This window comes from Carassius auratus, chromosome 36 (genome assembly GCF_003368295.1).
Source record: "Carassius auratus strain Wakin chromosome 36, ASM336829v1, whole genome shotgun sequence".
Lineage (NCBI taxonomy): Eukaryota > Metazoa > Chordata > Actinopteri > Cypriniformes > Cyprinidae > Carassius > Carassius auratus.
The window spans coordinates 2,074,739-2,093,060 of NC_039278.1; the positions used below are offsets into that span (position 1 = coordinate 2,074,739).

The 18,322-nt window shown below is 42.0% G+C and overlaps 2 protein-coding genes across 3 annotated transcripts; both read left to right on the top strand.

The window, feature by feature from the left end:
* The first annotated feature begins 3,509 nt into the window (after nucleotides 1-3,509).
* Nucleotides 3,510-8,484, top strand: tsen2 (TSEN2 tRNA splicing endonuclease subunit). 2 transcript variants are annotated; one of them, XM_026220746.1, is made up of 11 exons: nucleotides 3,512-3,808; nucleotides 3,888-3,954; nucleotides 4,027-4,066; nucleotides 4,141-4,582; nucleotides 5,400-5,474; nucleotides 5,944-5,994; nucleotides 6,081-6,219; nucleotides 6,633-6,669; nucleotides 6,927-7,023; nucleotides 8,173-8,262; nucleotides 8,338-8,484. In XM_026220746.1, exons 1-11 carry the CDS (start codon nucleotides 3,605-3,607, stop codon nucleotides 8,395-8,397), a joined length of 1,302 nt encoding a protein of 433 aa, XP_026076531.1. In that variant the 5' UTR covers nucleotides 3,512-3,604; the 3' UTR covers nucleotides 8,398-8,484. The 2 variants fall into 2 exon arrangements, with proteins under 2 accessions (XP_026076532.1, XP_026076531.1); XM_026220747.1 differs by lacking the exon at nucleotides 5,400-5,474 and having other exon boundaries at nucleotides 3,510-3,808.
* Nucleotides 8,485-9,465: 981 nt separating this feature from the next.
* On the top strand, nucleotides 9,466-18,220 carry mkrn2 (makorin, ring finger protein, 2). Its single transcript, XM_026220752.1, has 8 exons — nucleotides 9,466-9,625; nucleotides 9,870-9,998; nucleotides 10,907-11,067; nucleotides 11,160-11,437; nucleotides 14,815-15,029; nucleotides 15,766-15,876; nucleotides 17,252-17,396; nucleotides 17,549-18,220. The coding sequence occupies exons 1-8, from the start codon at nucleotides 9,600-9,602 to the stop codon at nucleotides 17,696-17,698; spliced, it is 1,215 nt and encodes a 404-aa protein (XP_026076537.1). The 5' UTR covers nucleotides 9,466-9,599; the 3' UTR covers nucleotides 17,699-18,220.
* The last annotated feature ends 102 nt before the right edge of the window (nucleotides 18,221-18,322 follow it).

Sequence of the window (18,322 nt, forward strand, 5' to 3'; positions counted from 1 at the left end):
TTTAATTTAATTAAAGAAATGTAACGTACGTGACATTAATTATTTTTTAAGGTAAACAGTAAGATCCCATTAGTCAACATTAATGCATTAACTCACATTAACTAACAAGAAATACATTTGTTACAGTAGTTATTATTAAAATGATATTATAGTTTATTAGTACACTGTAAACCCTAATAAGTTCACAGAACTCAAAACATATCCCGTGTAACAGATTACACAAAAACATTAAAGTGATGTTTCTAAATGTTTTAAGTTTACATCAAATTAAAAATTACATTTCCAGTGGCCTTCATTTATCTCAGTTATCTTATAATATTGATATTTCTCAACTTATAATTAGAGAGTAATTCACTCACAACTGGTATAATGTGGGAAATACACTCATATTTAGTCTTTCTCTGTCCATCCTCATCCTAACCACAGGCTCTTCTCTTCACCACAACAGTAACGCTACAAAACCAACAGAACAGAAACCTGTGTAAATCCTAATATAACACATCTGAGTACTGACTTATGTCCCTCTGTGTTGATCTTCTGTAAAAACACACAAAATAACACTTCATTTCTACATTTATTTTCCTTGTTTTCTGATGCAAAGCATGCTGGGAACTAGAAAACGCAATCATTTTAAGTTCACCCAAAATTTTGAGTTCGCAGAACTTATTTAAATTAAGTCCAATGAACTTTCATTATTGTTTGAGTGCAATTAACTCATTTCATTTGATTAATTTCCCTGCTCGGTTTATGTCATCTCAGGTCTAACCACATAAACAGCTACATCATGATTTTCACAATGCATTAGTAAATGTTGAAATTAACATTAGTAAGATTAATAGCTGCTCTACAAGCACATTTTAGTTTGAGCTCATATTAACACAAACCTATTCATTGCCAACAAACGAGTATTTCAGGTCTTTGTAAACCCCATTAGGCCAAAACAAACAAACAAATACACCAAAACTACTTTTTAAATTCTACATAAGTGGAAAACGCCATTATAATGTATGAACATTTCTAAACGTGTGAGTCGGCGTGTGATTTTCTCACTATGGGAAGCGTGTGCCTTCTGTGTCTCGGTGATGGGAACACAGCGTCTGAAGCTGAGGATCTCTTCTGCTGATCATCATGATTATTACATGGGTTTGTGCTGTGTCAGCACATCCTTTACTCTGTTACTATCAGTCCTCCAGAGACTTCATCCTGCCAAGACGCTTCATGGACAATGCCAAGACATTTCGGAAAATACATTTCACTGCTTTCAAACTCTTTGGAGGAGAGCGGGCCTGGTGTGTTTGTGGAGCGTGGCACACACTGAATCTGTTCTCCGTGTGTCCAAACATGACGAGAGGAATCCCAGCCGTCTGAAGCAGCACACCTGCTCTAATAAAACAGTAGCAGTGTCAAACAATGTCTAATAAAGCTCCAGTGTCGACTTGTTAAAGCTTTTTGTTCTGTTAGTCAAAACTGGCAACATGACAGCAGATCGTTTCCAGCTCACAGAAGACATCTCAATGTTCAGATCAAGTTTGGAAAACCTGGTTTCTGGATGATCCCTGGATTTACATCCGCTTTTTACACTGTTTTATAACACTTTCTATGAAGTCTGTATTTATAACACATTATAAGGGTATTCCAATGCATAATGCATTATAAAAACACTTATAATATGTTGTTTCATCTCATAAATAATCATAACAACAATTATAATACATTATAAAACGTAATTATTTGTGTTATAACGTTTATGAGTATGATTATTTATAACACGTAATAAACAGCATGGTAAATCTACTGAATTATAATGGATTATAAATCTCAGATCTCAACATTATTTATTTCAGATCTGCATCTTACTGATATTATAATAAATATAGTTCAAATCAAATGTGCCGTATTACACACTCATCTGATCAGATCTCTGATCTTACAGCTGTTTGAGGAAAACTATTGTTTTTATTTTGTATTATTAATGTTGTAATTGTTTATGAGTGGTCTTTGTCTGCTTTAAGTTAACAATAGTGAGATATGAGACGTATAATATATTATAATGATGTGAAATATGATCTATTGTAAGTTAAGTGGATGCACTGTTTTCATTATGAGTAATAAATCATCTTCATACTCTTAAAAAATATAAACACAAATAAGTAAATATTATAATGCATAAAAATGTTATGATTACTCATGAGATGATTCAACATATTATTAGGTTTTTATAATGCATTATGCATTCATCATAATGCCTTAAGAAAACTCTTATAATGTATTATAAACACGGCTTCACAGAAAGTGATATAATACTTTTTTCTTAGTTGTGTTTAATCAGTTTACAAACATTATGGGAATGTTACATTTGTATTTTTTTCTTAAAAAATTCTGAAATAAGCAGTAACATTAACAAATAAATACATAAATGAGTCGAACATCACACTGAAACGTTTCAGTGATGTATAAGTAATGTTTTTGAGCTAACACTGAGAATCGTCTCTTGTGTGGATATACTGAGGCTCATCTAGATCTCTACTGAGTCTGTGAAAGTGTGCGTGGTACAGGAGTGGCTCCTGGGGCTTCTGACAAAAGCTGTAAAGTTCACGCCGAACTATCCCAGCCGGTCTCCTCTCCGCCCACGGCCAGAGCTAGAGACACACTGTCACTCACATGCCTTTCATTCTGACAGAAAAACACAGCTAACAAAGCCAGTTAAGCCCTTCTGTCACTGCTTTAGTCCGGTCTGAGGTGTGTGCACCAGGAGGGTTTAATCCCCCAAAATACAACTCTGGGTTTAATACATACGTGTCTGTGTAAAGTCTGTATATTGAAGATTGAACATGCATTATATACTGTGGAGGCATCAGACAGCAATGTCATGATTTAACTTTAATATACCGTCCAGATAACACACATCTGCAAGATTATTGTTAAAGATGAAAGCATCTGCTGTGTTCAAACATCTGATAGACGTCTTTGAGATGTCAGTTTATATACAGTCTAAATCATAAACTTATTTGACATCTGATAGGAAACACATCCTATAGATGTATTGCATTTGAGCAAACTCTCTAACAAATACATCTTGCAGATGTCAAATAGATGTCTCTGTGATTTCAGGACGTGGAAGTGAATGTTTTTACTCAAAAACACCATGGGTAGTTTTTGTCATAGTGACATTTGTATTGGCTATTTGATTATGTGCATACATATACATACAATTAAATTAATTTTGTGCCTGCTAATCGGCCTTTATTGTCAGATGTACCCGTATAATTAAAAATGTTAGGTACATCCGTCTCTGGTTTATTTGGTAAACATTGCTCTCTGCTGGCTCTTGAAACAAATTACAATGTTTCGTTTTGAATAAAGCGTGGACATATAAATTCGTGATATTTAGCTGTGTGTTTATGATAAACATCCCTTATTTAATTTGACTAATCTATATCTCACCTGATAATTGATAAATGTTTATTTGGTGCTCTAACCAAGAGAGCTCGGAACCACCGGTGATGTCTCCAGAAGCGCCCGGACGATATTGAGTGCGGCACCGCAGCAGATCACATGGCGTCAGCGCGAGAATCCTCTGCGATGAACACAAACCTGCGGGGAGATGCGTGATGCTGAGCACGGGATCATGACGGAAGCCGTGTTTCAAGCCCCTAAACGGCGGGCGAAGGTGTACGAGTCGTTTGTAGCTCCTCTCCCCGTCTCTCTGGGCGCAGAGGATGAAGAGCCCATCATCTACAGAGCAGACCTCATCAGCCATCATGTCACAGTCACAGATCCTGCTCACATACTGCCTCTGTATGAGAGGGTGGGACACCATAACACAGTAAACCAGACATCTGAGCCCAGTGCCCTTCTCAAACTCTAATGTGTTTCTGTTCCTGAAGGGTTACTTCGGTAAAGGGGTGTTCTCCAGATCCAGACCTGAGCACCAGATCTCTCAGCGGTGGACATGTAGGTATCGAGCTCGCTGGAGGCGTTCAAGACCAGAGCCGCATCTAACCATGACTCTTTCATTTGTTTCAGACGTTGGAGACCGATGTCTGCCTGTGATCTCCTCATCAGAGTAAGAAGGTCTTGACTGTTATTCTCACGTGTGCAGGTGCTTGATGATCAGCGTGTTGGTTTGATTTCCTCCAGATACCAGAAGCGTCTCGGCTGGGCGCGTGCGGCTCTCTTGAAGCAAGGGTTGGAGGACGAGTCCGTCAGTCGTGCGTTAGACGCGCTCACAGAACCAGTGGAGCTTGATGTGGAGGAAGAGCAAAGCCATCACTCAGTGGTTGAACAGTCAATGGATGATGATGACTTTGAACATGACAGTCTGGATCAAACTGAGCCAGCGAGGTCTCAGCGTGAAGGAAACCCCCTGTATGATCCTCTGGCTGAAGAGTGTCCTGGAGAGCCCAGTGTGAAGAGCAGAAGAGCTGACGGAGATGAGGAGCAGCGGTGCATGAGTTCAGAGCCATCAGACGCTTATCAACACGTGCTGGTGGAGCTCTCTGAAGATGACCTCTCCGGTGGAAATAATACCACTTTATCACTTTCTGAAGGACGTGCCTCTGCTAACGAAGCAGAGAAAATGGTTTGCATCCTTAAAAACCATTTGTTGCACGTTTATTATACGTCAAAATCTTTGCTGATGGAAATTTCGCCATCTTATTTAGATGTTAGCACATAAACTTTATGTAACTATTATTAACGCTGCACAATTAATTTAATTCATAATCGCGATTACAGTTATGGATGCCACAAATACGTAATCATTTTATGTCCACTTATGCTATTCTGCACGCTTAGGATATGTTTTTTTTTTTTTTTCTACGTGTTATCTTAAGGGTTTTTCCATTGTTTTAGTTTTGGTATAACTTACTATACATACATATATAAATATAAATATATATATATATATATATATTATAATTTAAAGAAGAAACCAATCTGATATATATTTGAGGCTTAATACTATAGAAAAGCACTAAATAATTTTTAGTTCGAGTGTTTTCAGCTTGTTTATATACATATAAAAACACGGCATGCATCAAACAATGGTAGAAACATCATTCAGTGTAAATTGTGATAATCATAATTAATAATTACAATTACAGTTTCAAGGGAATAATCTAAAATTATGATTTATGTCATAATTGTGCAGCCCTAAATACTACAGATGTCACCAGAAACCATAGTTTGGAAGCACTTATTGTGGTTTAACTCAAATGACTCCAGTCCTAATCACGTACGGTCCAGTATCAGTACATCAGCTGGGAAAGCAGTGGAAATGCCTCGGTCACATGTTTCTGAATTAGATCAGTGCTTCTAGAAGAGCTTTGGCTTCAGCTGTTCTGGAATGTTTTTATTTTTTTCAATGATCGAACCTGTTGGACTCTTTTCTGTGCCAGGAGCAGCAGGGCAGGTTGGTGTGCAGAATAAACCCGTTCCCCATGATGGAGTATCTGCAGCTCAGTTATGAAGAAGTGAGTGACTCTTGGCACTAACCTGAAGGGTCGAGCTCTCCGTGTGACGGATCACATCTGCAGTGTGTTCCCTCCATCACTGTGGTCTCGTCAGGTCTGAGATAAATAGGCAGCGTTATATTTTATTGTTACAGCTGGATATAGTCGAGTGATTTCATTGCCCTGAGCCAATCCAAACACCACAACTGAATCTGTAATCTAGTGTCTCTGTTAGCTCAGCCTCCCTTAACACCAGCTTACTGAACGCCTCTCACTGACATCAGCACATCCCATCATCCTCCTGGAGACTACACACACCCTCGAGTCCAATCAAAGAGTCAGGGCCAGCGCTTTCTCACTGGTTATTAATCATCCGGACCGTACGCCTGACCTTTCTCTGACACTGATTTAGGACACATGCTAACATGGGCTGGTTAGCAGCATGTGCGTGGTCATTTGTGTGCTAACGAGCTGCTGGTCTTTGTTTCAGGCGTTCTTCCTGGTGTACGCTCTGGGCTGCTTGTCGGTTTATTACAGCGGGGTGAGTTGTGCGCGTGGCCAGCGCTGCGTGTCATTTAAAGACTGATTTCTTGACTGGTGAGGGTCTGTCTGGATGTGTTTCTGTAGGAGGCTCTGTCGGTGGCTCAGGTTTGGACCATGTTTCGTTCGCTGCAGCCCAACTTCTCCAGCTCCTACGCGGCCTATCACTATTTCCGCAGTAAAGGCTGGGTGCCGAAGTCTGGAATTAAATACGGAACTGATTTAAGTAAAGATTTTTCTCACAATATCTCAGCTTTAAACCTGAACTACATCCAACTCCAAGCTGGGTCATTTCATCCATAAATGTTGCAAGCAATTCCACATTTCAGTGTTTTTCAGCTTTGCTATGATAACATAACAATTAGACTTTTTTTTACCAAACAGTGTCCTCGTGTGTTTACTCTAGTAATTGTTTCAAGCATAAACTCAATTTTATTCAAGTTCTCAGAAAACGAGACTTGGGCTGTCTTCATTTGGCATGTCCAGTAAAGGTATTTTGATTTAATAATTGTAATGGAAAGACAAAACCATGTTTTGCAATGCATGCAACATTTAGTGCCATGATGACTGAGTTTAAGATGTGTTGCTCTCCGAGTCTCCTTCTGTTCCAGTGCTGATCCTTTCGTTCTCTCCGTCTAGTGCTCTACCGAAAGGGACCGCCGTTTTATCATGCAAGGTTTGTTCTGAATCAGTCGTGTGTTGAAAATGTTTGCTGATTTAATGGTGCATCAAGAATCAAAGATACAGTCCAGAACTTCACATGAAAAATCTCTTTAATGACTCATATATTTGCCTATTTATTATGATTGTCAATGTGCAAATCTGAATCAGCAGCAGCATCCAGGTGTATGCAGTGTGTGTTTATGCTGATGTGTGTGTGTGTGTGTGTGTGTGTGTGTGTGTGTGTGTGTGTGTGTGTGTGTGTGTGTGCAGCTACTCTGTGGTGGTGGACCGCTGTGATGAGTCTCTGCGGCCCTTCAGCTGGAAATCTCTGGCTTCTCTCAGCAGAATCACTGGGAACGTGTCGAAGGTACAGTGTCAAGCGCCTGATGACAGGAGCATGATCGTATCCCTGGAGGAGCTATATTTGGTTATTATCAGTCTGTTTTTGGCACTGTCCTCAAAAAATAGTACAGTTTGGAGTCCCATGGCTTTTTATCCCATTCCAAGCACACACGTGTTTTTGGTAACACTTAAAGCCTTTATGTACAGATACGATCAAATGTATTCAACCCCCTTGACCTGCGTGACTGCCAAGATCACTATTTGATGAAAACGGTTCAACAAAGGCATCAGTAAACTATTAGAGAAAGTTTATTAATACACATTTGAGTGATTCTGAAGATGTGAAGTTGATCAGTAATGAAAAAAAGTAATAGTTGAATGGGCTGTAAACATTCCTGTATAAAATGATTCAACCCTCCAAAGTCAAATGTGGTGCAGAAACTCATTCTCTAAAACCGTCAGTGACCTGTGATATTAAAACCCCTATAACTCTGCCTATAAAGCTGTCATAGGTGCTTTTCTTGTTCTAGATCTTCAGAAAACCCTAAAGTTTGTTCTACAGTTGTCTGGGGGGGGTTGAATAATTTTGATTGAAACTGTATAATCCATTTTAAAGGTTATTATAGAAGTTATTTTGCATTATCTTTTCATAAACAATTGTAAGCAAAGTTCAGATGAATTAGAATATTTGCAGATTCCTTGTTAGATATGGAATTGTTTGTTTGTATTAAAATGTATTATAACTGTGATTAGTTATTCACGAGATCACACAATGCATTATAAGGTCAAAACTAAATTTATAATCCACTATATGTAAAGGTTTTAAGTGTTTCTACCTCAGACGTCATGATGTTCTCAACAGTATCCTACAGTTAAGATACAAAAATGCCACCATATTTACTTATTTACCTATTTTTAATTCATTTGAAAATGTATTTGCCCAATATGTGCATGTATAACCTGTTGATTTATTTTATTTTTTTTACTTTAAAAAAAAAATGAAACAGTAACATTTGAACTTTTCCAAGTACCCATGTTTCATCCACTTATTTTTTGTTGTTTATTATCTTTTAAATTATAATTAAAAATGTCAATGACGTGGGTTGCTCCTGAGGTGGACTGAGTTCTGCAGTGTATCAGTGTGAGTGCAGTGAGCTGAAGTGTTTGTGCGCAGGAGCTGATGCTGTGTTTGGTCATCACTCCGTCAGACGTGACTGAAGACATGCTGTCGTCTCCTGAGTGTCTGAAGAGACTCTCTGTTCAGGTACAGCACTGCAGCGCTCACACTCAGAGATCACTGCACATGTCTGGATCTGCAGCACTCTTTTATCTGTTCCAGGAGGTCCTCGTGAGCAGATGGGTCTCCTCCAGAGAGCGCACTGAACAGGAGGACATCTAGACATTCTGTGTCCAGATCAAACGCCCATGGATATTTTCTTTAATAAAGAGTGTTCAGCGGTAAATAAACTCCTCAAACTGAAGATCAGCCGAGTCTGTTGTGTTTCATGAATGTCAGATTCTGCTTTACAAAACGTTTTAATGAGAGAAGCTTTACAGATGTGGCTCTTCAGCTCCTACGAGTGCAGATTAATAGACATCATTCATTCAAATATCACCTTGATGCAAGCTGTGTGAAGAATGATCTTTAAATCTGTTACTTATTTTAATGCAATTCGCAATTGTTGTACTGTGTAATATTTAATAGGTCACATATGTCTTATTTTTATTAACTTTTGCTAATTTCAACTACAACGTGCATCATTTTAATTTAGTTTAACTTGATCAAAACCAGCTCAAACTGAAATAAAAATGATACAGACATTAAAAAAATGCACAAAAAAAAGAAAACTCAATCAAGAATCAAAAATAATATATACACTGCCAAGCTTGGGATATATTTTTAATGTTTTAGTAAGAAGTTTTCTGCTCACCAAGGCTGCATTTATTTGATCAAAAATACAGTAAAATTGTGAAATATTATTACAATGTAAAACAGTTTTCTTTGTGAATATTAGTTAAAAATGTGATTAAATCTGTATTTTCAGCATCATTCCTCCAGTCTTCAGTGTCACATGATCTTCAGAAATCAGAATAATATGATGATTTACTGCTCAAGAAACATTTCTGAATATTATCAGTGTTGAACACAGTTGTGCTGCTTCATACATTATATTTTTCAGGATGAACAGAGAGCTCAAAAGAGCAGCATTTATTAAAACTTCAATATTTTGTCTTTCCTGCCTCTTTGGGGTGTTTTAATGCGCCCTTGCTGAATAAATGTGACTTTCACGAATAATTATAATCTCATAAACTCACCCAAGATGTGATGTTCCGTGAATAGATCCTGGGCCGTGTGTCCATTTCTGATCGGACAGGTGCTTTTAAAGTCCAGATCTGAGAGAGATGCATGAGGAGTCTGGATCTGAACCTGAACGATTCGTTCGAAAGAACCGAGTCGCGGAGACGAGTCGCTCTAAGCATCGCTAGGCGGAAGCATCGATCAGCGTCGCGCGCCGCAGCCGGTGGTATTTTCAGGTTGCACAAAACCGTGGAGACTGTAACATTTCACAGAAAAACATCAGACTGGTAGCCGGATAAAACATGTCAACGAAACAAGTGACCTGCAGGTAAAGAAACACCACACCGTCACGAGACAGACGCTAAAGCCTCGCTGTGATTGAGAAGGGCATTGATAATATCAGCATGACTTTCACATGAGAGAAAATGGTGCAGCTGGATTGACGCATGTGCAAACCTCCTTCATCCTTCACATGCACGCGTTCATCTGTGCTCTCTGTCCTCTCACTGCAGCAGCGGTGTGTGGACTGATGCTCCTCTCTCCTCTGTCTCGTGTCTCTCTCGTGTCCGCAGGTATTTCCTGCACGGTGTGTGTCGCGAGGGCAGCAGGTGTATGTTCTCTCATGATCTGGCCACAAGCAAACCTTCGACCATCTGTAAATACTACCAGAGAGGCGTGTGTGCGTATGGAGACCGATGCAGGTGCGTGACTTCAGTCTCAGTCAAACCTGATGTATGACTCTTCATCATCATTCAGCCCCGACTAAGTGTTCTGATCTACGGTATATAGAGGAGTATAACAGAAATGTGTTAGTAATGCACAGTGGAGTGTACTGCTCAATGCTAATGATGATGATAATGATAATATTGCAGTTTATTGAAACGCAGAGAAGCTGACAGGGTTCTTCACTAAAGCCTGCCAAAATAAAACTTCATTCTAGCGTCTAATAAACTACCATCACACAAAAGAGTGGGCATTTGAAGTTAATAATATTATTAATAATAATAACAGTAATGCAATTTATTAAAAAATATTGTTAATGAATATCACACAATGTTTCATCCTTGTTTTAATTTAAAGCATAAACATGCCAAAAAATTTAATTATTACATTTTTTATCACAATACACAGCATTCACAGGTTTCTGAACAGTAAGAGTTTTAATTTTTTTTTTTTTTTACTTTCTTCTGCTCAGAAAGGCTGCATTTATTTGATCCAAAATACAGTAAAATTGTGAAATATTTTTATTTTTTAAAATGACAGTTTTCTGTGTGAATATCTGTTAAAATTGAATTTATTTCTGTGATGCGCAGCTGTATTTTCAGCATCATTCCTCCAGTCTCCAGTGTTACATGATCTTCAGAAATCGTTCTGATATACTGATTTACTTTGACAAAATATTATCACAATATATAAAAATATTTCACAAAATTAACACTTTTGCTGAGTTTTGGATCAAATAAATGCAGGCTTGCTGAGCAGAAGAGAAACATTAAAACTCGGTGACTGTTGTTTCCAGGAAACTCAGTGTTTATTTGTTTAAAGTCAGGGTAGAGTTATCAGAGATGTGTCAGCATGTGTAGTGTGTCTGCTGTGTGTTTTCTGCTAGATATGATCACGTCAGACCCCCCGGGCGCGGCGGCGGCCCCCCATCATCAGATCAGCCCAGCAGAAGCAGCAGCAGCAGCGCAGGAGCCTCGGCCCCGGGCCCCGGCCCCTCATCTAACACTAGCAGACCTGCCAAGAGACCTGTGGTGCTGCGAGACAGAGGTGCACACACACCTGCGCTCACACAGCTGAGAGTACAGTACTGTGATGATGATGATGATGATGATGATGATGAGATGTCTGCTGTGTTTCAGCGCTGGGCTCCGACAGCAGAGAGGGGCCCGAGCTGAGGGACTGCTGGGACGACAAGCCTCACACTTACCTGGACGCCATCTGCTCGGGGCTGGAGAGTTCGGCCGGCCCCGTCCCGTATCCTGACGCCGCTCAGCAGCCGCAGCTCTGCCCTTACCTGGCGGCCGGACACTGTCACTACGGCGACCGCTGCCCGTATCTCCACGGAGACATGTGTGACATCTGTCGGCTGCAGGTTCTGCATCCACACGACGCTGAACAGAGAGCAGCGCACGAGAAGGTGTGCCTGTCACTGCACATTTCACATTTAATCATTAAACAGAGGAGGACTAGAAGCATTCAAGCATTCAGAACCAACACAAGAGTGATGACATACGAGTACGAGTCACCGTTAGCCTAGCGAGAATACGTAAGAGAAGAGTTCATAAATAAAACAAGCAGATGAGATGAGAGTAGTGCTAGAGTTAGAGGGTCAGGTGAAGATGATTCATAATAATAAAGATAAATACTATTTATTGAAACGCAGAAACTCAAAGAAAAAAACTGGGCAAAATAAAGGTTTGGTTTAACTTGAGGATGTTGCAACAGAAATAAATGCAATTTATTAAAACAATATTTTTAAGGAATATTACGTACGTTTTTATTTTTATTTTTTTTACTTACACAGTAAATTTGTAAAATAAATTGCTGGAGGCCTGACGCACCTCCTATGGTGGACTATGCATGGCAGGGCATCCTCTTCCTAAACCTGACCGCATACCGTGTGGGTAACCCAGAACATCTCCTGGTGGAGGGCAGTGAATAGGGACGTCTCCCTGACACTCCCTGCAGCAAAACCTAATTAGATGTTACTCCCCAAGCCTTATCTTATCGTTTCAGCCAGAGCCAATGGCTTGTTTCTCCGCTTCCTCAGAGAGCTCTTTGGTGGATCTGCTCAGTGTGGCTCCCTGTAGTCCCAGGTCCTTGAGCAGGCATGATATTGATCTGCACATAAAGCCTCTGGCTCCCACCTCCCCCGGGTACAGCCTCACACTCCATCCACTTTATCTGCACTCCGCAAACAAGTCTGCATACTTCGCCTCCTTTCTCTTGTAAGCAGCTTCCTCCCATGGCACTGTCAGCTCGATCACTATCACTGACTTCACAGCTGCAGACCGGAGCAGCACGTCTGGTCTTACTGTGGTGCTGCACATCTCCTGTGGGAACTGGAGCTGCCTTCTCAGGTCTACTTCTATCTTCCACACTGCCCCTGGTGTTAATAGCTTAGCGGGTGGTCTCTTGCTGGTATGCATTACGGGTTCCCCCTGCCTGAGGAAGTGGATCCTACATCGACTCTCTAATGGACTCTGATTATTTGCCTCCTGCCGACTGCACTTGGTCATGCCGCCATCTGAGCCGACCCTGTGTCAGTGCTGTTTTACCGCCCGACAGAGCATGCTGGAGTGAGGCATTGATGGTCCCGCAGTAGTCACAGGATTGGTGGAGGTTTTTAGGGCTTGGTAGGGTGTCGTATGTTGCCCTAATGAGGAAACTGAGCCAGGCCTGTGGCAGTTTCCAGAACTCTGCCCAGCTGATTGCTCGGCTCGCGACACCCTCCCAAGTTGTCCGCTGCCCCTGTGCCACAAACCTTACTCTGAGCTCCTCCTGCTCAATCCTGGTGACCTCTGCAACAACTAGGTCCTTCCTCTCCTTCCTACTTGCCTTGGACCAGACGATGGGTAGCTTCGTCCATCCAATGCCTGTCCTCCCTGTCTGGACCGTGCCCACAATTTGTTGATCTTCCTATCACCCTCTGCACCTTCTCCTTAGCTCTCCATTTCCTTTCCAGTCTCAACTCTGGCATCTGCATCAGGCACTGCCCTGTCGGAGGAATCAATTAAATCCACCCCCAGCATTGCCTTCTCCTGCCTATAGCCCAAGGTGATGGATTTATGGGGTAGCTGGAGTGAATTACATCTATACAAACCAGCAGCTGAGAAGCACCATGGTAGGCTGAGCCATTTGCAGATGAAAGAGTTAGCTTTCGCCTCCATCTGTCTTACTTCTGTTGAGGTGACTTTGCACAGCTTCAGAGGCCACAGCACCCTTGGGTACAAGGTGAAGTGATAACACCACACCTTGTCCTTTCCAGGTAGCTGGCTTGCGTCAATCTTGGACAGGCCTTCTGACAACTACTGAAGGATGTATTTCCCCATATCCTTGTCTGAGAGACCGGATGTATAAAGTCTTCCCTGGCTGTGGATGGGCTGATCCCTACTTCCAGTGGTTGCCAACCAGTGGGTTTTTTTTCAGTGCAAAACACATGTGCATGTCCTGGTAGTAGTTCATGATCACGGTCCTGGTGTGGTCTGGGATGTAGAAGAATCCCAAAGCATAGGCTATGAGCAGGTGTGGTACTGACCCATTGGCATTGGCTAGGTCTAGCCACATAATGTGCAGATCTTTCTTCTCCCTCTTGGTGGTTTAGATCCGTTCCCAAATCATGGAAGCATGCTCTTCACAGCCAGGAAAGCCTGGGATCCCAGCTTTTTTTTATGCGTGCATCACGTTGAGTCGATAAAAGACTTCTGCATAGGATAAACCTGTGTATCCTCGCTCATCACTCCTCATGAAGCCTCCTGCCTCCTCTATCCTCACCTCCTCACGGTGCAATTAGAGAATTGAGATGTCCTTCAAGATGGCTGTGCTCGATCGGTTTCTGGGTCATAGGATGGAGGATCGAGGAGACGAGGAGGGATATTGAGAAGCACCCTAGGTGATTCTCATCAGGGACCACAACAGCTTCAGCACTCCTGGACAGCTCTTATACAGCTTGTAGGGTACTCCAGGCCTGGAGCTGAAGCAGATCTTGCCCTCCGGATCACCTGCCTGATCTCGCTGAACTTTGGTGGTGATGCGTCTAACAGGGCTGATGGGTCTGAGGGTCTTGGCATGTACCCTAGTGAATCTGGTGGTTTGTTCCTTGCTGGGTGACTGATCTCTTTCATCCACTCAGATGTTCATCCAACTTTCTCCCTTCCTCAGCCTCATTGGCCTTTGGGCCCCTGATCTTGTTCCTTCAGAGTGGGTCCTTCAGGTTCCTGTCCCTTTGGCTCCCCTCTGTTCTTGGGGGTGCTACAGAGTTCACTTCTTGGGGTTCGTCAACATCCCTTCCTCCTCCTCCTCCTTGTTTTTCTCCTGCTCTGCCTCTGCAACATTGGGCCCGTTGGCACTGTGGTTGTAAACCCGGCCTTCGATCTCATTTGTCTGACCTGCCCTTACCATCAGGCTACCACCAACACACTTCTTCTTCTTTCCCATGTGGATGTGAAGTCCCCTCAAAGTCATTGTTTTTCCCAGCCACACCCACACCACCTTGGGATCTTCTCTTTTGCATATATGTGTGTGTGTGTACAGTAATACTAATATTTAAGTATTACTTAAGTTTAGTTATGTTTCATGCTAATTCTATCATAGTTAATTTTCATAATTTTCATTGTGCTTGCAGCGTCCCTGCAACACTTTCTGATTATCATAACTTATTTGACTTGATCAAACTTTGAAATATTATGATTTATCTCAAAACTAGTTGCATGTGTGTTAACTCATAGTTTATAACAGATCATTTGGAAAATTGAAGGAGAAAACTCTTAGTTGACCTCAAGATGCTGTCCCCAGATGTGCATGACGGCGTTCGAGCTGGACATGGAGCGAGCGTTTGCGGCGCAGCAGAGTCAGGACAAGCAGTGTAAGATCTGTCTGGACGTGGTGTATGAGAAGGTGTCTCCGTCCGAGCGGCGCTTCGGCATCCTCTCCAGCTGCTGCCACACGTACTGCTTGAGCTGCATCCGCCAGTGGCGCTGCGCAGAGCAGTTCCAGAACCAGATCCGCAAGTGTGTGTGTGTGTGTGTGTGTGTGTGTGTGTGAGAGCGAGTGTGTGAGAGAGAGAGAGAGAGTGTGTGTGTGTGTGAGAGAGAGAGAGAGAGAGAGAGAGAGAGAGAGAGAGTGTGTGTGTGTGTGTGTGTGTGAGAGAGCGAGTGTGTGTGTGAGTGTGTGTGTGTGTGTGAGAGAGAGAGAGAGAGAGAGTGTGTGTGTGTGAGAGAGAGAGAGAGAGAGAGAGAGAGAGTGTGTGTGTGTGTGAGTGTGTGTGTGTGTGTGTAAGTCTGAGTGTGAGTGTGTGTATGTGAGAGCGAGAGTGAGTGTGTGTGTGTGTTTGTGAGTGAGAGAGAGAGAGAGAGAGTGTGTGTGTGTGTGTGTGAGTGTGTGTGTGTGTGTGTGTGTGTGTATGTGAGAGCGAGAGTGTGTGTGTGTGCGTGCGTGCGAGTGTTTGTGCGCGCTGCGGACTGACTCCAGCTGACTGTGTGCAGGTCCTGTCCCGAGTGCCGTGTGGTGTCTGAGTGAGTGTGTGTGTGTGTGTGTGTGTGAGAGAGAGCGAGTGTGTGTGTGAGAGAGAGCGAGTGTGTGTGTGTGTGTGTGTGCGCGAGCTGCAGACTGACTCCAGCTGACTGTGTGCAGGTCCTGTCCCGAGTGCCGTGTGGTGTCTGAGTGTGTGTGTGTGTGTGTGTGTGTGTGTGTGTGTGTGTGTGTGTGTGCGCGCGCTGTGGACTGACTCCAGCTGACTGTGTGCAGGTCCTGTCCCGAGTGCCGTGTGGTGTCTGAGTTCGTCATCCCCAGTGTGTACTGGGTGGAAGACCAGGAGGAGAAGAACCGGCTCATCGAGGAGTTCAAGTCTGGAGTCAGGTGTGTATGAAACGCTTGCCACCTCACAACTTTACCTTGACGCAAGTTTACAAAATAACTGCCAATATACCCAGGGCTCCAAAGGGAACTGGATTTCTAGTTTTATTTTTAGAAAAATAGCATGTTTTGCACCAGAATCGTGTTTTTATTCTTATCAATGCATTTTGAGCAAACAGTCAGTAGTACGCAGTAGGGCTGGGTGACATATCTAATGATATGATCATGTGCATCTAGTCAGTTAATCTAAAAGAGCTGTAGATCACCTTCTATAATGACCGTGATATTGTGTAGCTTGTCAGGGATCTACGGCTCTGTCTATTTAGTGCCGCTCCATTTGAAAGCAGGTGATGGCGATTTAGCGCTAATCACAGAACCAGATTTACTGACTAGATGTGCGTGATCATATCGTTAGATATATCGCCCAGCCCTAGCACACAGCGTCATTTAAGTATCACTGAGATGCTATTCTATAGGTTTTTTATTTTTATGAGTAATTCGAATTTTTTTTATTTCAATAAAAAAAACTTTTTAATTATTTTATTTAAAAAAAAATATATATATGTGTATATATAACGACAACACTTTACAGTAAAGTTCCATTTGTTAACATTGGATAACCACATTAGTACATGTAACCTAACAGCACAGCGGAGGTTATTCTGTGATAACCACCAGCTGGATGTACATTATCCCAGTTATTACACAGCTGCTTTCCTCATACGTGAATAACTAGACACAAAATAATGATTTGTATTGAAACATTTGAACGCAAAGCTTTACACAGCATTTCACGAGTGAAAACTTTGTATGAAAATGTTTTAAACTCTTACTAGTTTATCTAGTAATCAATAACAGCGTCAGTCATGGCAGAATGACAACAGCTCTGTTAGTATGAAACGAGAGCGAGTCCACGATACCAAGATGACTTAATTAAATAATTCTACACATAATATTGAATTGAGTTTGAATATTTTATTATCTAAACAGCCGTGTAATGGTGAGATATATTTTTATCTTATGTTTTATTGCTTTGGTTTCAGTTAACGATAAGAAGAAGCTGGTGAATGAATCAGATGATAATGCAGTGAATCAGTCTTCAGATCAGGGCTGTGATTGAACGCACACTTTAAAGAGCAGCTGAATCAGAAATCAATAGAGTTTGAGGGGAAAGGTGAAATGTTTGGGGTCTTCCCATAATGCCTTTCATCTGCCTTTGATCTGCATTCAGTCCAGTAGCTGTTTTCATCCATCCATCCGTTTATTTATTTATCTTTATATCATATTGACAGAATGCAGACGGATTTCTCTGACCGTTCAAACCCGTGTTTGTTGTTTATTTGTGGTCATCTGTTCGAATGTGTTTCTGTTTTGGCAGTAAGAAGCCCTGCAAATACTTCGATCAGGGCAGAGGAACGTGTCCGTTCGGAGGAAAGTGTTTCTACATGCATGCGTACGCCGACGGGACACGAGCCGAACCAGACAAACCCCGCAAACAGCTGAGCGCAGAGGGGAGCGTGCGGGTAACACACACACACACACACACACCTGTATGTACAGAACACTAGTCATGTGACTCAAAACTCCTGCCTGAAAACTGAAACGAAGCTAGTGCTAGATGTGTCTGAGGAAATACTTCACAAGAGTGTAACATCTCTCTCTCTCTCTGTCTCAGTTTCTGAACTCTGTGCGTCTGTGGGACTTCATCGAGGAGCGCGAGCACCGTGGGACGGCGCAGGACGAGGACGAGGTCAATGAGCTGGGCGAGCTCTTCATGCAGCTGTCAGGAGCCGGAGACCAGAGCGACACGGCCGCCTCACACTGATCACACGACTGTCCTCAAACATCCGGCCCACAAACCTGCGTCCACAGCTCAGCCACAAGTGCTCAAGCATTACTGCATCATGTGAATCTGGGGTTAGAGCAGCTTGGTGGCGGCTGTAGGCTGACGTATTGCATCGGGATTTCACCAGATTTTTAACGTAAAGTCCAAAGACGAATGTATGATGAAAACATTACTAAAATAAATTCTCAGATGCACTCAAATAGTGTGTGAAGTGTGTTACAGAAACACAGTTTAGTGAAAAAACAAAACAAAAAAAATTAAATTAGTGATTGTCACACTTAGTTCAGATAACATTCATAACTTTATAACTTTTGGGCATCATGCAATATTGCTGTGGTTAAAAAAAAAAGAAACGGTAGCCATTGATTCGTCAGATTGATTCTCGTTCTGATATCATTGTGCTGAATTCACTCATCTGATCATGGGTCATTATATTGTGTTTTCTCAAGTGTATTGTTGAGTGACGCTGGAGGGAGTGTAATAAAGCGTTTCGTGAACGACTGCCTGTGTGTGTTTCTGAAACCATGCACAAATACACTGAATTCCTTCAAACCCTGCGTATGATAATAACCAGAGATTAATAACCAGCTCTAAAGGGCACTA